We start from the raw sequence: 14,589 nt of genomic DNA, 5'->3' as shown, positions 1-14,589 counted from the left end.
CAGTGATTAGCACTATTTCTCTGCGGAGGCTAGAGCTTTTCTGGGGATAGAAGATGGAGAGAAGAGTGGGGTTCCCTTTCCTACGGTGAGGGCCACCTGTTGTGCAAGCTTCTCTAGAGAGGATAGCAAGTCCAAACCCGCTTTCACTCAGTGCAGCAGACTTCACAGCTCGGGCAGATGAGGATGGTGTTCCTTTTTCATCTATCTACTTATCTGTCCATCCACACTGCAGTGAACTCTAGCAGTATGTGAGATTTTAATCAGGGAAGCAAAAAAGGGTTGTAAAAGCTGTCCTGAGGAAAAGGTGATCAGACACAAATATGTTGAGGTGACTCAGAGAGAGATGATGAGGGCAGTAGGGAACAGGAAAACGGATGAATCTGAGAAACAGAAATTAAAACAACTGAATTAGCTTTTATTATGGTGAGGGTGTGTAGAATTCAGGGAGAAAGGGATAGCAGGGAGCGGGTAGGTGAGAGGAAAAGAGACCAGTATTGATGAGAAAAGGATTGTGGATTGGGTTTTGGTCAGCCTGAGTTGAAGAGCACTGCAGAGCAGCCAGATAAAGGTAGTAATCTGATAGAATAAAAAAGAAGGAAAGGGGTCTGGAGAAGGGGTGGAATCAATAAGGATGTTGTAGTCAGCAGTATTTGAAGCCATCAGACTAGATCCTATTATCTGTGAGTAATATTTAGAGCAAGAAGAAAAAGGAGCCAAGCAAATGAATCAGAAGACATCAACAGGGTCAAGGGACTCTGATTAAGACCCATGAAAGAAACATGGCAAGTATTAAAAAGGAGATCAGATTACAGAAGTTAAAGGTTTTAAATGGTAGAGCAGGGTGAGGCCAGGGCCAGTAGGGTGGGCTGGAGGTAGCAGAGCTACACTTTATGTATTCCTCATATGCAAATAGTGTTAGTGCTTGGATAGAAAAACCTGGAAATTATTACTAATGACAACTGGAAGAGGGTAATAAAAATGCCTTTTGTTTAACTTCTATGAGGCAGGCATTTGACAGGTATTGGCTTATATGATCTGCATACTTGTTGATAAATAATAGATTTTATTCTTTGCATTTTATAAGAAAGTTAGATTCAGTAGGATTATGCTTTGATCAATCACTGTAAAGTAGAGCTAGAGCTAGCACCATTTTGTCTGATTTTGAACCTCCATTGTCTTTCTGTGTCTGCTTGTTTCACTTAATATAATAATCTCCACCTCTGTCAATTTCTCTGCAAATGACAAAAATATTAATTTTTCCTTCTTTACATTTGATTAAAACTCCATCCTATGCACATATCATATTTTCATTTTGCCATTCATCTCTTGATGGACACAGAGGCTGATTTAACAATGCACTAATTGTGAATAGTTCTGTAAACATGGATACACAGGTATTTCTCTGGTCTCCTGACTTCATGTCTTGTCTCATAGGTGGAACCTAGGTTGGATGGATGGATGGATGGATGGATGGATGGATGGATGGATGGATGGAATAGTGAAGATAGGTAATAGAGTAGATAGAAAGATAGGTGATAAATTGACAGATGATAGGTAGAAAATACAGATAAGTGAGTGAGATAGAGAATTAAAATAGAAGCATGTCTATATATAGTATGGTAGATAATAGGATCAATAGCATAGATAATAGACATTGATAGAATAATTGGATTGTTGATTGATGATAGAATAGATAGATGAGATAGATAGACACAGACAGACTGGTGAGACAAAGAATGAAAATATAAGCAAGTCTTTTGGGAAAAAGAAAGGGGCTAGCAGAGATGAGGAAGAGAGACAGGAGAAGGTAATGGACAGTAAAAATGGTCAACATATACAATATACTTGAATGAAAATGTCTTTATGAAACCCTTCACTTTCTACAGTGAATACATGCAGATGACGTTAATTAATTAGTACATATATTCCTCTGTCCTTGTCATGGTCATGTTTCCTTCCTCACAGGAAGAGAACAGTTTCTTAGGCTCACCACCTCATGTGCTGTAAATACCAGAATCCTTCTCTGTCCCTCCTCCTTCACTTTCCTCTCAGCCCTAACCTAGCAGCAGGAACCCTGCCAGGAGCCAGTAGGTGCTGAAAGAGGGAGACAGCAGAGTTCCTGGCCTGGTGCCATTCATCTGCTGGCTGATGGCACCAGCAATAGAGCCCCAGCAGTATAGCAAGACTGTTTGCGCTTGTCTGGTTGTTAAGGCTGATGTATGAGTAAGCAAGAAGACGGCTTCATTTTTATAAGTTGGCGTGTGCCTAGAGTAGGGAAGACCAAGAACAGCACAGTTAATCATGGCCAGCACAAAAACAGTGACAAAGCCTTTTCTGTTAGCCACGGTGTTTCACTATAATAACTCCTTTGAAGATGGCACTGGCACTGCAGAATGCTGAGTGTGTCAGGGTGCTGTGGAAGCCTGTGGAATTCTCCAGGGGAATCCTAGGGAATTCACTTGTCAGTGCCATGGTAGGCCCTTGAGCTGTTTGGGTAATCAAGGATAGCTCTTGGAGTGAGCATTCTGGGGGCCAGGATGTTGTTGCCATTCCATGCTGAACTGGGCTGCATGTCTCACCCACCAGGCTTCAGAAGGAACTTCTGTCCTAGATGGATGGTACTGAACAGTATGTTACAGAAAAGCTATGGAAGAAGTTGGGACCTTTGACATTTGCATGTAAGGGGAGAGACTGCATTCTGTTCACAAGGGGACATGGTAGATGGATCTAGGGAAGACACAGTGCCACACCAGCCTCCCCCACACTCTACACAGAATCAATTATTCTCTGCTTGCCAGTCCTCCAACTTACCAGAGCGTCTCTTACTCGGGTATCACACTGCTTCATACTGTTTATCTTTCCCCTTATCTAACAGCCTCTGGGTCAAGGACTACATTTTATTGTATTTAATTCCTTCATATTTTCTGTGGTGTTTGGCCCAAAGCAAATCCCAGCAGTTATTGTCCTGAACCAGAGCCATAGCAGCTCAGGACGGGAGGAGACAAGGAGATGGGCAGTCTAGACACACAGGGAAGGGCAGGCCACCAGGGAGCTTTTATAATGAAAGCACCAGATGCTGAAGGGACATCTTGCAGTTTTTAATATATATATGTAAATATCTGCTTATGTGTGTATATACGCACCGTGTTCATGCAGCGCTTACAGAGGATAGACAAGGGATTAGAACCCCTGGAACCGGAGTTACAGATGGTTGTGATCCACCCTGTGGGTGCTGGGAAGCAAACACAGGTCCTCTACAAGAACTGCAGGTGCTTTCAACCGTTAGTCATCTCTGGCCTCTCTTTTGAGATTCTTCTGAGTGGTGTAAACTGAATAAACATGAATTAGCTTAGGCCTAGAGGGGAATAAAATATAATTCATCTATGTCTGCTTCCTGACTCTTCTTCACAGATGACTGAAGAAGGAAAGACAAGAGGCTAAGTAACTTCTACAGTCACTCATCTAGAAAGTGGGGAAATCAGGATTTAAATCATTACAATTTCCCCATGTTCATATTCTTCTCCTGCTAAGTGTGTTCAAGAAGTGCAGTACCTTAGGCTAGGTTCAGTGACTACACCCACAGAGTGGCTCACAAACATCTATAACTCCAGACCCAGAAAATCTCCAGTCTTCTGGCTTCCAGGTGTACCAGGCATCATATGGTACACACACATGCATATTGACAAAATACCTTTACACCTTAAAGTAAAATAAGAAATATGTAGTAGTGGAGAGCCTCACTGGGTTCTGTTGCTTGAACTGAAAGTAGACAATACCCCATATAAGCCCTGCAGATGAACCTAACACTTAACTAAGGCAAAGACCAACCTTCCAGTCATGTTAATAATTTGTCTTCATTGAACATACAAATTATGTAAGGAGTAATTTGATAATTCCGATTGCATGGCACAGGGTCAGGATTGAACTCAGAGGTGTTGATATCTAAGGCAGTGGGAGTACACAGGAGATTAACTATACACCCACACACTAACTTGCTCAGACATAAAGGAGTTAAAGCAAAGTATCACCTTGTGTTGTTGATGAGGGTGATGCTAAAGTGCATCTACTATGTGACTTAACATTTGGGCCCATAGTTACAATTGATCACCTGTTGTGGGACATCCTGGATAGTGAGGTCATTGTCAGGATAGTTCTTCCCTATCCTTCCCTAGTTCCATAACTTAGAACGCGGAAGAGCACTTTGAATGCACACATTAATACACAGAGGAAGAAGGGATCACGAATAAGAAATGAAGAGAATAAAGGGATACAAGGAAGCTAAATTGGTAAGCTTAGTTTTCTCAAACTTCTCAAAAGTTAAGTAATCTATACTTAGGGAGATAAAAAGTTACCAGAAAGAGGCTAGCCAGTCCCTCCTCTTGGGACTAGAACAGCAGAAGGACACAGACTTGCACTAGCTATTGTCTAAAGTAATGACCCCTAGACCATACCCAAAACAACAAAGTTACAGAAAAGCCTACACATTATGCATGGAGACAACCAAAGAAAAGTGTGTACCACTTAACACATGTAAAATCATTTAAATGTGTTTATCATAGGAGTCAAAATGATGCCAAGGCAATGAGAAATTGGAAAGTATTTGGCCTCACAGGAGAAAACAGCAACCAAAGGTCCAGATTTTATACCCCTGCCTCCAGCAGTGTCGCTGCTCACAGTAGTTCCCTGTCTCTAGCCACAGATCTCTGTGGGCTTGGGAGACACACACCAAGCAGACAGCTCAGGGGATTCACAAGCCTACATGCAGAACCCAACGCCGCTGAGAAACTAATAAAGAAAATCACTTCTGCTCTATACTGTTTAATAATTGATGTAACAGCTAGTGAATCCACTTAAGGCAAAATGAGGTCTTCTAGCTGTTGATTATTTGGCTTTTCTCAGACAATGGATATGAACCTTACAGTTTTATTTCTAGTTAAGGGTTCATACTTTATTTTTTTTGTAGAACATTGAGGGAATGAGTTGTGTTCTGCCAGCAGAAAAAAAGGGAGTATAGGCTTAAGAGGAAAAATAAATGAATGATATCCTTGGGGGAGAGTTAAGGTTATCCCTAAAGATTCTTAAGTTTAAGCTTTTTGGGAGTGACATGCTGCTGCTGTTTTTCATCTTTGCAGTTCTTCAAGTGGAGGACACTGATACCTGAGCTCAACAACTATAGAAAAGATGCATTGATGTTGGGAATAGGAGAGAGTGAAATGACATGCAGCTTCGAAATACCAGTGACAAAGGCTGGCACTGTTGACACCACCAACTGGTATCACAGTGTTCAAATTCCTAAGCGTATGGGAGGGCATTTGACATTGACAAAACACTTGCCCACCATGCATGGGGGCCTCGGTGCCATCTCCAGTACAGTACTTCTATAAAGGAAAGTAAAAGAAACCATTCACTTAAGGCTGTTTTTATTGTATTGGCAGTATTTAATGGGCATGAAAACAATAGCTCAGTTGGTAAAGTGCTTGACATTCAAGCATGAGAAGCTGAATTCAAACCTGCCACCCATGTAAAAGCCTGAGTGTGCCAGAGCACATCTGTAACAAGCGTGAGAAGCAGGGATAGCAATCTTCCTGGGGCTCACTGGCCTGCCAGTCTAGCTGGAACATCAGATTCTAGGTTCACCAAGAAACTTCATTTGAAATTTTAAGGTGGGGAACAATACAGGGAGACACCTGATATCCCCCTCTACCATCCCCCATACACACACATAGGCAAGCATACTTCATACATACATATGCACACATATCACACACACAAAAAGACATACAGGGACACTAACATGCAAATATGAATGGGCTTTCAAGATAAGAGAAATGACCAAAAGACTTATTTATGTACCCACATTTGTTAAACACCTGCTGTGTGTGAAATACTACTCAGACCTTGCCCATGTGCTAATGTGGGCATACAGGACAGATATACAGGACAAGTATACAAGACAGGCAAGTATGTTTACTATCACCCAATTTTAATTTAAGGGACATAAATCAGCTAAAGGCACAACTGCTGATAGGAGGTACGAAATAAAGGTATTTGCCATGATGCCATGAATACAAAGTATAGCTTAGACTCGAGGTTATGTGTTAAGTGTCAAGCCCAGTATAGACTATGGAAGGACTGTGGGCAGGGAGCAGCAGGTGCAAGTTTAGTCCCTGCTGAGGGTGTACATAATGAGTGTGAAAGGCAAGAACACAAGTAACACCCTACAGTTGTGTTGGGTATGAATGAAGTATTAGCTAGGAGAAGGCTTATTGAACCAATAGGTTGAGGCCAAATAAAGATATGGCTGGTGCCAAAATACAGAATTTGGATTTTTAGACATGAAAATTCATCTTCCCTAAGGCACAGGTAGCCATCCTCAATGTAGTATGTTTGTCAGGTCTGAGAAAATGGTACCTGTGTTGGTTACTTTTCTGATGCTGTGATAAAATGCCATGGTCAAAACTCATTTATAGAAGAGTTTATTTTTGTGTATGGTCCCAGGGGGATAAGAGTCCATCATGGCAGGAAGGTGTTATAGCAAACAGCAAGAATGGGGTCAGAAGCAGGAAGCCAAGATATCTCATCTTCAACCACAAACACGAAGGAGAGAGAGAAGTAGAAGTAGGACAAGTCTGTAATCTCTCAAAACCCACCCTTAGTGAGGTACTTTCCTAAGCAAGGCTGCACCATCACTCCAAATAGCATTACCAACTGATGACCAAATTTTCAATTACATGAGCCTATCAGAGGGCATTCTTGATTCAAACCACCAAACCTTTCTCAGATCTGGGTTTTTTACACCTTTATCAACCCAAAAACATTTGTGATACTAATCCAGGTTCCTTAATTGCTATAAGCCATGACCCCCAATGACTCCTTTGGCCTTGCCCTCTGATCCTATATGAGGTTACCATATTTTCTCTAGTGCCAGGATTCTGCTCACAGCTTCTCATATAAGGGGGCCAAGCTTTTTTAAGCTGATTATTTTGCATCAAAACCCCAGGATTATTGCATGAAACTTTGATTGGATCTTGCACTCTTTAATTGTTTATACACTTTTCAAAGGGATTCTACAAGTTTGAGATGTGTTCACCTACATTGACAAAGTGGGTGGTAGTATTTTTCCCATGCCTTTAATTTATGTGTTTGTGCTGGGATGATGATTTAGGTAGCAGCTCAGTAAATTGATCAAATAAATTACAGCAAACCCTTGCACCATCATTTCAGAGAGCTGTCATCATACTGAGGAGGCCCTATATCACCCAGCGTGGTATGCCAACAGTACTGCTGGGTTTTCTCAGCATGGTGCTGGGTTTTCATTTGGTCAAAAAGCTTTTTATTTCTCAGATTGGTCAACAGCATGAGAAGATTCACTTCAGATGGTTAGCTGTGGCTAGTTGTGTGACTGTTGGCACATCATTTAAGGTGCCTAAGCATCAGTTTCTCTTTCTGTGAAATATGGATTAATGATACCTATTTCAAATGTTTGTTATAAGAAAAAAACACTTGAATAGAAAAGGATCTGGATGTCAGACAAATGCAAATGCTAGTACTAGTTTTATCAGTGTTTGCATTAATCACTGGTGGTACGAAAGCCTCATTCCCCAGTCAATAAAATAGCAGAGGTAATTCTGAGACAATACCTTTCACTGATGTCTTACTGGATTTTCTAAATGAAACCAGGTAGGTGTGATAACATGCCTGGAAGGCTCTGACATTCAGGCCTACCCATATTCCAGACACATATCTCTTAGTGATGGACCCAACAAACACAGCCAGACACATCTCTAACCCTTCAAGATGTCATGGTACACTAGAGGCAAGGCCAAATATATGAAAGAAGAATAAGTATCCTTCAAATGACACTATTGCATTGATGTGATGTTGGCATGGTACTTATTGACATAGATCGATGTATTTTAGAAACAGAAGAGAAGCATTGTAAGGAGCTAGTCACAGAGTGGTTTTTCCCTATGGACTCTCCTCTCATCAAACAAGGATAATTCCTTATACTTTGATGTTTCAAACAAACAAACAAACAAACACCAAAAATACCTTTTCAGCTCAGGTTCAGAAAGCCAGTAAATTAATATCCAATGGAAAACGTCAGATTGAAATGCTTGAAGATTAATTAGTATATAAGGCCATAAATATGTGACTTTTGTCCCATGATTTAGGGAGTGAATACATCAGTGCATGGATTGGTGGAAGGATGGGTGGATGGGTGGATGGATGGATGGATGGATGGATGGATGGAGACTCTGGATTTATCAGAAATAGACAGATGACCTTGGACAAGGTAATTAGCCATTCTGAGAAACTGTCTCTTCTCTATAAAATGTAAATAATAAAAGAAGCTGCCTAATTGTAAGAATGAAACATGTGAATAATACAAGTTAAACACTCAGGTCAGGACCTGGCACTTAGTGAAAGCTCCCAGTGGATGTGAGCTGTTATTATGATGATCTGCATAAATATCCCTTGTGTTTGGTACTCTCCAGCCCTAGATGACTGAGCTGCTTCTGAGACATCTGTGTACTCTGTGTTTTACAGGACAACAGGTCCTGGGCTTGGTAGAGAACCAAAGTGACTGGTATCTTGGAAATCTCTGGAAAAATCACCGTCCGTGGCCAGCCCTTGGAAGGGGCTACAACACAGGTAAATCATAAGGGCGTTGCGGGAGGGGACCACAGAGACTGGTGCATAGATTCGTTGTCTCCAAAGAAAGGAGATGAACAGCAATGCAGGAGGCCACCTCATTTCCTGATTTTATGAGGCACAGCTGACACCTCCAGTTACTGCTTCATATCATGCTACAGGCAATGAAGCAGTTGAGAGGTGGAAGCCTGGAAATCTTGCCGGGATGCTCCTCTGCTGACTTTAGTGCTGAGATCCTGTTGAACCCTTTATCAGTTTGACCTGTAATTTCTTTGACTATTGCTATAAAGCAGGGATCATTCTGCAGTAATAAATTCAACATTCAGTTCCTTAATTGAGCAAGTGTCTTTCCTAATAACATTGCACTTTAGATCGACAGGGATCTGCACTCACAGCAAGTGTTTGTCTTGCTGCAGTCTTCCATGTATAGGATGGGAAAGTAGCAGCATCTCATCTGACCCTTCTTCTCTTCAAAAGTTCCATAGACAGCCTACCCAGCAGTTGACAGGAGAAGAGGTAGACATTTTTGTAACTTGGTATGTCTAGGGAAAGCATTCCTCAAATATCATATATCCAAAATCAAGTGATTTATTCTGCTTTGTTACTAATACCAATCTTGCATTTTCTCTTTTGTTTCTGTCTCTGTTATTCATAGCCACTTTTGCAGCCATTCTTTATCCAACAACTACCTGAATATTAAGTCCCCTAGATCCATTCCATGGCTTCAGGGAATGGATGAGTAAAAAAAAAAAAATAGAACCTGCTTTTTTCTCCCCCAAGTGTACTTGTGCCCAATGTCTGTCTCCAGAACTCCTCTGGAACCTTCTCTCTCTTCCATACTCATTCTCATTGCCACTGATGTGATCCTTATTTGAAAAAAAAAAAAAATGTACTCACTGTTTTTATCAGAATTAGAACCTGGAGCTCAAGAATTTCAGGTCCAAAAATGAGCTGGTACTTTTGAGATCCCCAGCTGAGCTGAGTTGGGGCAAATGTTTGGGAGCTGCACCACCTGAAGGTGCTGCATAGACAGATCCTAGAGTCTTTCCCCAGATCCTAGGGTAAAAACAAGCCAGAAAAGCAACCCGTAGACCTGATGATCTGACCCCACAGAAGTCAGAGTTAAACATGAGGCCCCAGAACCCAAAGGAAAAAGGATGTGAGCCAAGCTCTGGAGGTTCAGAAATGGACCTATTAGACCACGATTTGAGCTGTGGTTTTCTTAACTATTGATACAAACCTGAAATCAGTACTTAGAGTGGGAGTTAAATCTAGAAGACAGGAAAGGCTAGCAACAATGTCCAGCCAGGGAGGCTGTGTTGAAGGCCATCATTTCAGAAGACAGAGATTCCAGTGCTGACAGTTGCCAGGGCATCAGGCCTACTGCTCTCCATTCATGTCCTCTCAGTCTCCTAGTTAGAACAGAGGTTGCAGACGAACTTGTCAATCAGCCCTTCACACCCAGAGTGTGTCCTTATTGCTGGCCTGGGCATTGCCCTTTAGTGCCTGGCTAGGAGAGGAATCTGAGGACTTTCTGTGAGGGATGGAGAAGTTGAGATAAGGAGGACTAGAGCAGCTGGTCTGGAAGTCATTTCCAAATTTCAGTAAAGGGCAAGGCAGTGCCTCTTCTTACCTTCTGTGTGTTAGTCAGACACTGTAGTAGGTTCTTATCATCAGATCCTCATGCTATGTTTATCTGCTCATTGTAATATAGAAAATGAGGGAGTTTAAAAGTACAGCCCTAATTAAGGAAGCCTGCAAGGTTAGCTACTGACCTTTCTAGCTCAAACTTGAATGGCTTTATAATCAAATACTTTTTGTTAGGATTTGGTTTTACGTTTTTGAGACAGAATCTGAATACATAGCCCAGGACAGCCTAGAATTTGCTATGTATCCAAGGCTGTTTTTGAACCCACAGTACTCCTGCCTCCTGGTAGTGCACACATGTGCTGCCATGCCTTATGCAAATACTCTTTTAAAATGAAGTGTACTGGGCTCTCCCCTTAGAGTCTAGTGGGCCTGGGGAAGAGTCAAGACAATTCTCTAGGAAACTTTTGGGATCTTTCTGAAGTAGAATATCCAAAGCCCTTCTGTAATGAAATAGGATATATATCTCTCTCAGCAAGAACACTGAGACACCACACACACACACACACACACACACACACACACACACACACCTGCCAGATTCATATGTATGGAGACTAAAGTTCAACCTCCAGGGTTGTGCCACCAACCTTGCTTTTTGACACAGGCTCTCTTATTAGGAACAGGGGCTCAATAATTAGGCTAAGTTTCCTGGTGTGCAAGCTCCAAATCTGCCTGCTTGCCTCCCCAGAGCTGAGAATACAAGCATACACATACACACATGCACGCACACACACACACACACACACACACCCATGTGCATCCAACTTCTTTACAGGGGCAATGCAAGGCAAGTGCTTTGTTGATTGAGCCATCTTTCCAGCTCCATGAGCACTCTTTTGTTTTGTTTTTAATGTATGTGAAAGCAGACTATGTATTATCTCATACTGGGCCAGGGAGAATCAAAACAGCCAGTTCTTCATGGGTGCCAACACTTTCTAAGAGTCTTAGACAGCTGTATATTTTTGGATGAAAAAGGTAAAGCCTATTGTGTATACTGCTTGTTTTTCAAGACCCATGCTAATAGAAAATGTCACATAGAAATAAACTATAGCACATTGAGGGTGCTGTATCAGGTCATGCTTATCTGTGTTAAACAAAAAGTACTGTTCATCCATCTAGGTTTGCAAGGAGAAGAAAATGTAGAACTAAGGCAAGAATGGCATTATCCTTACCACCCCTCCCTATACTGCTCCATGGAAAAATAATAATAATAATAATAGACAAGTGTCTAAACCACCCTCAGTTCTATTTGTATGTTGACACAGTGAGTTTACCCCGTCAAAGGTCCTGAAAGAGCAGAGCAGGTAAGGAAAATCTCTGTGAGATGTGACAGGTCTATTTCAATAAGCCCATGATACCAAGTAATCATTATAAAAGGATTTATGCAAGATCAAGATACCGTGGCTTTCACAATGGGAAATTGTTACTTAAGACCAAGAAGTATGCCACACATCAGCAGATGAGTCCTGGAGCAAATTCCTGCTGGAGGGAAATGATCACTCTAAATCTCAGCTATCTCTAGTGTCCCATGAGGCTTCTCCAGTAAAGCACCCTGTGATGTCATTGACAAACTCTAGTATGTTTGCACATTTGGCTTTGAACCACAGCCGAATCACTGAGTCTTCCGATGGGCTTGGCTACTCAGCTTGGCCAGCTTGCTTAGTTCTCCACCTTGTGAGGTAAGAAAATGGTATCCTTATCTTGTAAAGACCACGTGCTTAAGAAGAAACTTCTTTAAGAGCCCAGCCTGGTGTCAGGCACATAGTAAGCACTCAGTTCATTCTAGTCTTTGTCCTCTTGCACATTTGACCAGTTATTCGATCAGGAAATGGTGAATACATTTAATAAGCTGTTTAACCATCTCTCAGGCACTCCCCTCCTGAGTGCTGTAGTTACTGGTGTCAGTACTACACCTGACTCTTTGTAGAGCTTGTCATAACTCAGTTCCCTGTTTGTGTCTCACTGAGCTGGAGCACCTGAGGATAAGAGGGCCAGGCAGTTCCCAGAACAAAGCTCTTACCTCCAACTGTTCAGGTGGGCTTAAGGGCACTTTCAGTATCTATGGCACGGAGACAGTACATCCTCAAATACTCTGTCCATGGATTACCTCCTGCATGCAAGGAGATGCCATTCAGCTGTGTGTGGGGCGGGGGGGGGGGGGGTTGTAGTGTTGACAGGCTCATTAAAATGCAGCTCATTTCAGTTTATAAGCCAGGTCTCCATCTGCCTGTCTCTGGCCTAATAAAAAGATTGAAAGGAACACAGCATATTTTACATTTCAGTTGTTTTTAAAAGACATCCTCTAGCTAACAAATCCCTTGTCTTGGGACAGCACAGCTTCTCCTGGGATCTTTGGGATGTTGCACAAATCCCTTGTGAACTTGAACTTGCTATTTAATGTCCTACCAATCTGGCACCCCTCCCACTCTCACCCCAGTGATTTCACCCTACCCCCCCTTCTTGGTTTATAAGATAGTTACACATCAGCTTATAAACTGAAGTGAGCTGCCAGAGACAAAGGAGACCTGGACCCCTGGGGAGAGAAAAAGAACTTCTCCAGGAATCCTTGTAACCTGCAGAATAAGAAAACTGGGGCATTCAAGGGCTGACTCACCTCCAGATGAGAACAAGCTATGCACTGTGAAAGAGTGGAAAGCAGTGGGCAAGAAATTGGACATGGCAGAAAGTCAGAAGGACAAACCAGTTGGAAACTTGCCAAAGAACTAAAACAGCCTAATACATAGGTATCACCTGACATTCACCTCTACCTCCAACATCTGCAATTTCAAAACTTTGAGGAAATACTGCGGTTTGAATGCTTTTGTAATAATTAACAACCAGAGAAAGTAGGCTTACATGTAGTTCACTTGCTCATTCATTCAGCATAGGTGTGGCTGCAGCAGCAACCAGATGATATGGTCAGGCGCCTCTTTGCCTGTATTCAAAACTAGAGCCAGCTTCACCTTTGTGTAATGTATAGCACAGTACAGATACAATCTAGCCATCCAGATGCCATGAGTGGGTACTGACATGTGTGAGAAATTTTTTTTTCAAAAGTCATGAACACTCTTGGTAAAGTAATAAATAACAGGGAGTCCTGTGAGCCATTTATTTGGTCTTTTGGCTCAGTGTCTGTCAAAGCCACTAGTAATAACCACTTTAAACTTTTCTCATAAGCCTCTAGAGTTTCAGGATTTGATATTTAAGACCACTGCACGCAGTTGTAAACATGAATGTCTGTAGGGGTCATATGTGATGCAGGTCCATTGTCCTTGGGGCTGGTCTCAAGGAGAGGTGAAGGCCTCTTTAGAACCTAGGAGTCAGCAATGCTGTTGATAGTCAACAAGGTGACTCCAATTCAAAGTCATAGTGGGCCCAGGGTCTGTCTTGAAGTCAAGATCATTGTGAAGAAAGAAATTAATGTCCTCAACTTCCAGGTGTGTACAGCCAGCAGGAAGCATGCTTAGCAGTACTGCTACATAATTGCTTCTGTCCGTGTAACCTGTATCTGGGTCTGTGACCTTTCCCAAAGCTTCTGTATTCCACCTCACAAACCAGAGCCTTCTCTGGCCTCAGTTCTGCCTGTGGGTTTTTATGGACTATGTATGCCCTACCTGGCCACCTATCACATATCTAAGTGAAAACACAAGGAGCCACACCCTTCACTCTTGGACAGATCACTCAGTCACTCCGGCAAATCACACCTGTGAGCCACAGTTCTTTCCTCTATGCGATGCAGCTGGTTCTAGACCTTGCCAAGGACTGTTGTGCCTAGTACAAGGGGAACTGTGCAGAGCCCAAGTAATGGCTGCATCTGCCCATGACTCATGAGGTAGCTTTGGGCAAATTCCTTCTGCTAATTTTCCTTTTCTAATAGACTCACAGCATTTCTGGAAGAACTGCATGAATGGGAAATGCCTGGTACACAGTGAGCACTATATAAATGATGGCTAAGACTCCTGGTACAGCAATTCAGAGCAAGAGTTAGAAATCTCACATGCCGTCAGAGGTACTTGACAGATTAGCAGTGAGGCAAGTAGCTCTGCAAATCTGTGTTCTGAATGCTAAGCAGTCAGTTCAGCCTTGTCCTTCAGGCTGGGGCTTTGAAATGATACCATTTCTCTCCTGATCCTTGGGAGAAGCTGCTTGTACCCAACATCCCCTTTCCCTTTGATTCTTAAGTTATGTCTTTCCCTCAGCCAAGTTTTTGTTTCTAGGCTGTGATGGTTTGAATAGGAATGGTCCCAAAGGCTCATATATTTAAATGCATAGCCGTTAGAAAGC

General features: G+C 42.2%; 1 protein-coding gene across 4 annotated transcripts in view; it reads left to right on the top strand.

Annotated features, from left to right (window-relative positions):
• The window catches only part of Large1 (LARGE xylosyl- and glucuronyltransferase 1), a 500,017-nt gene that overhangs the window by 387,925 nt on the left and 97,503 nt on the right, over positions 1–14,589 (top strand). For all 4 annotated transcript variants that reach the window (XM_060393169.1, XM_060393172.1, XM_060393170.1 and 1 more), the window contains one exon: positions 8,551–8,655. In XM_060393169.1, the coding sequence (XP_060249152.1) occupies positions 8,551–8,655 (105 nt within the window). The remainder of the gene's footprint in view (positions 1–8,550; positions 8,656–14,589) is intronic.

Source organism: Meriones unguiculatus, chromosome 10 (genome assembly GCF_030254825.1).
Source record: "Meriones unguiculatus strain TT.TT164.6M chromosome 10, Bangor_MerUng_6.1, whole genome shotgun sequence".
NCBI classification, from domain to species: Eukaryota; Metazoa; Chordata; class Mammalia; order Rodentia; family Muridae; genus Meriones; species Meriones unguiculatus.
Note: the sequence above shows the minus strand (reverse complement) of the source record. Positions and strands in the feature narration are given on the sequence as shown.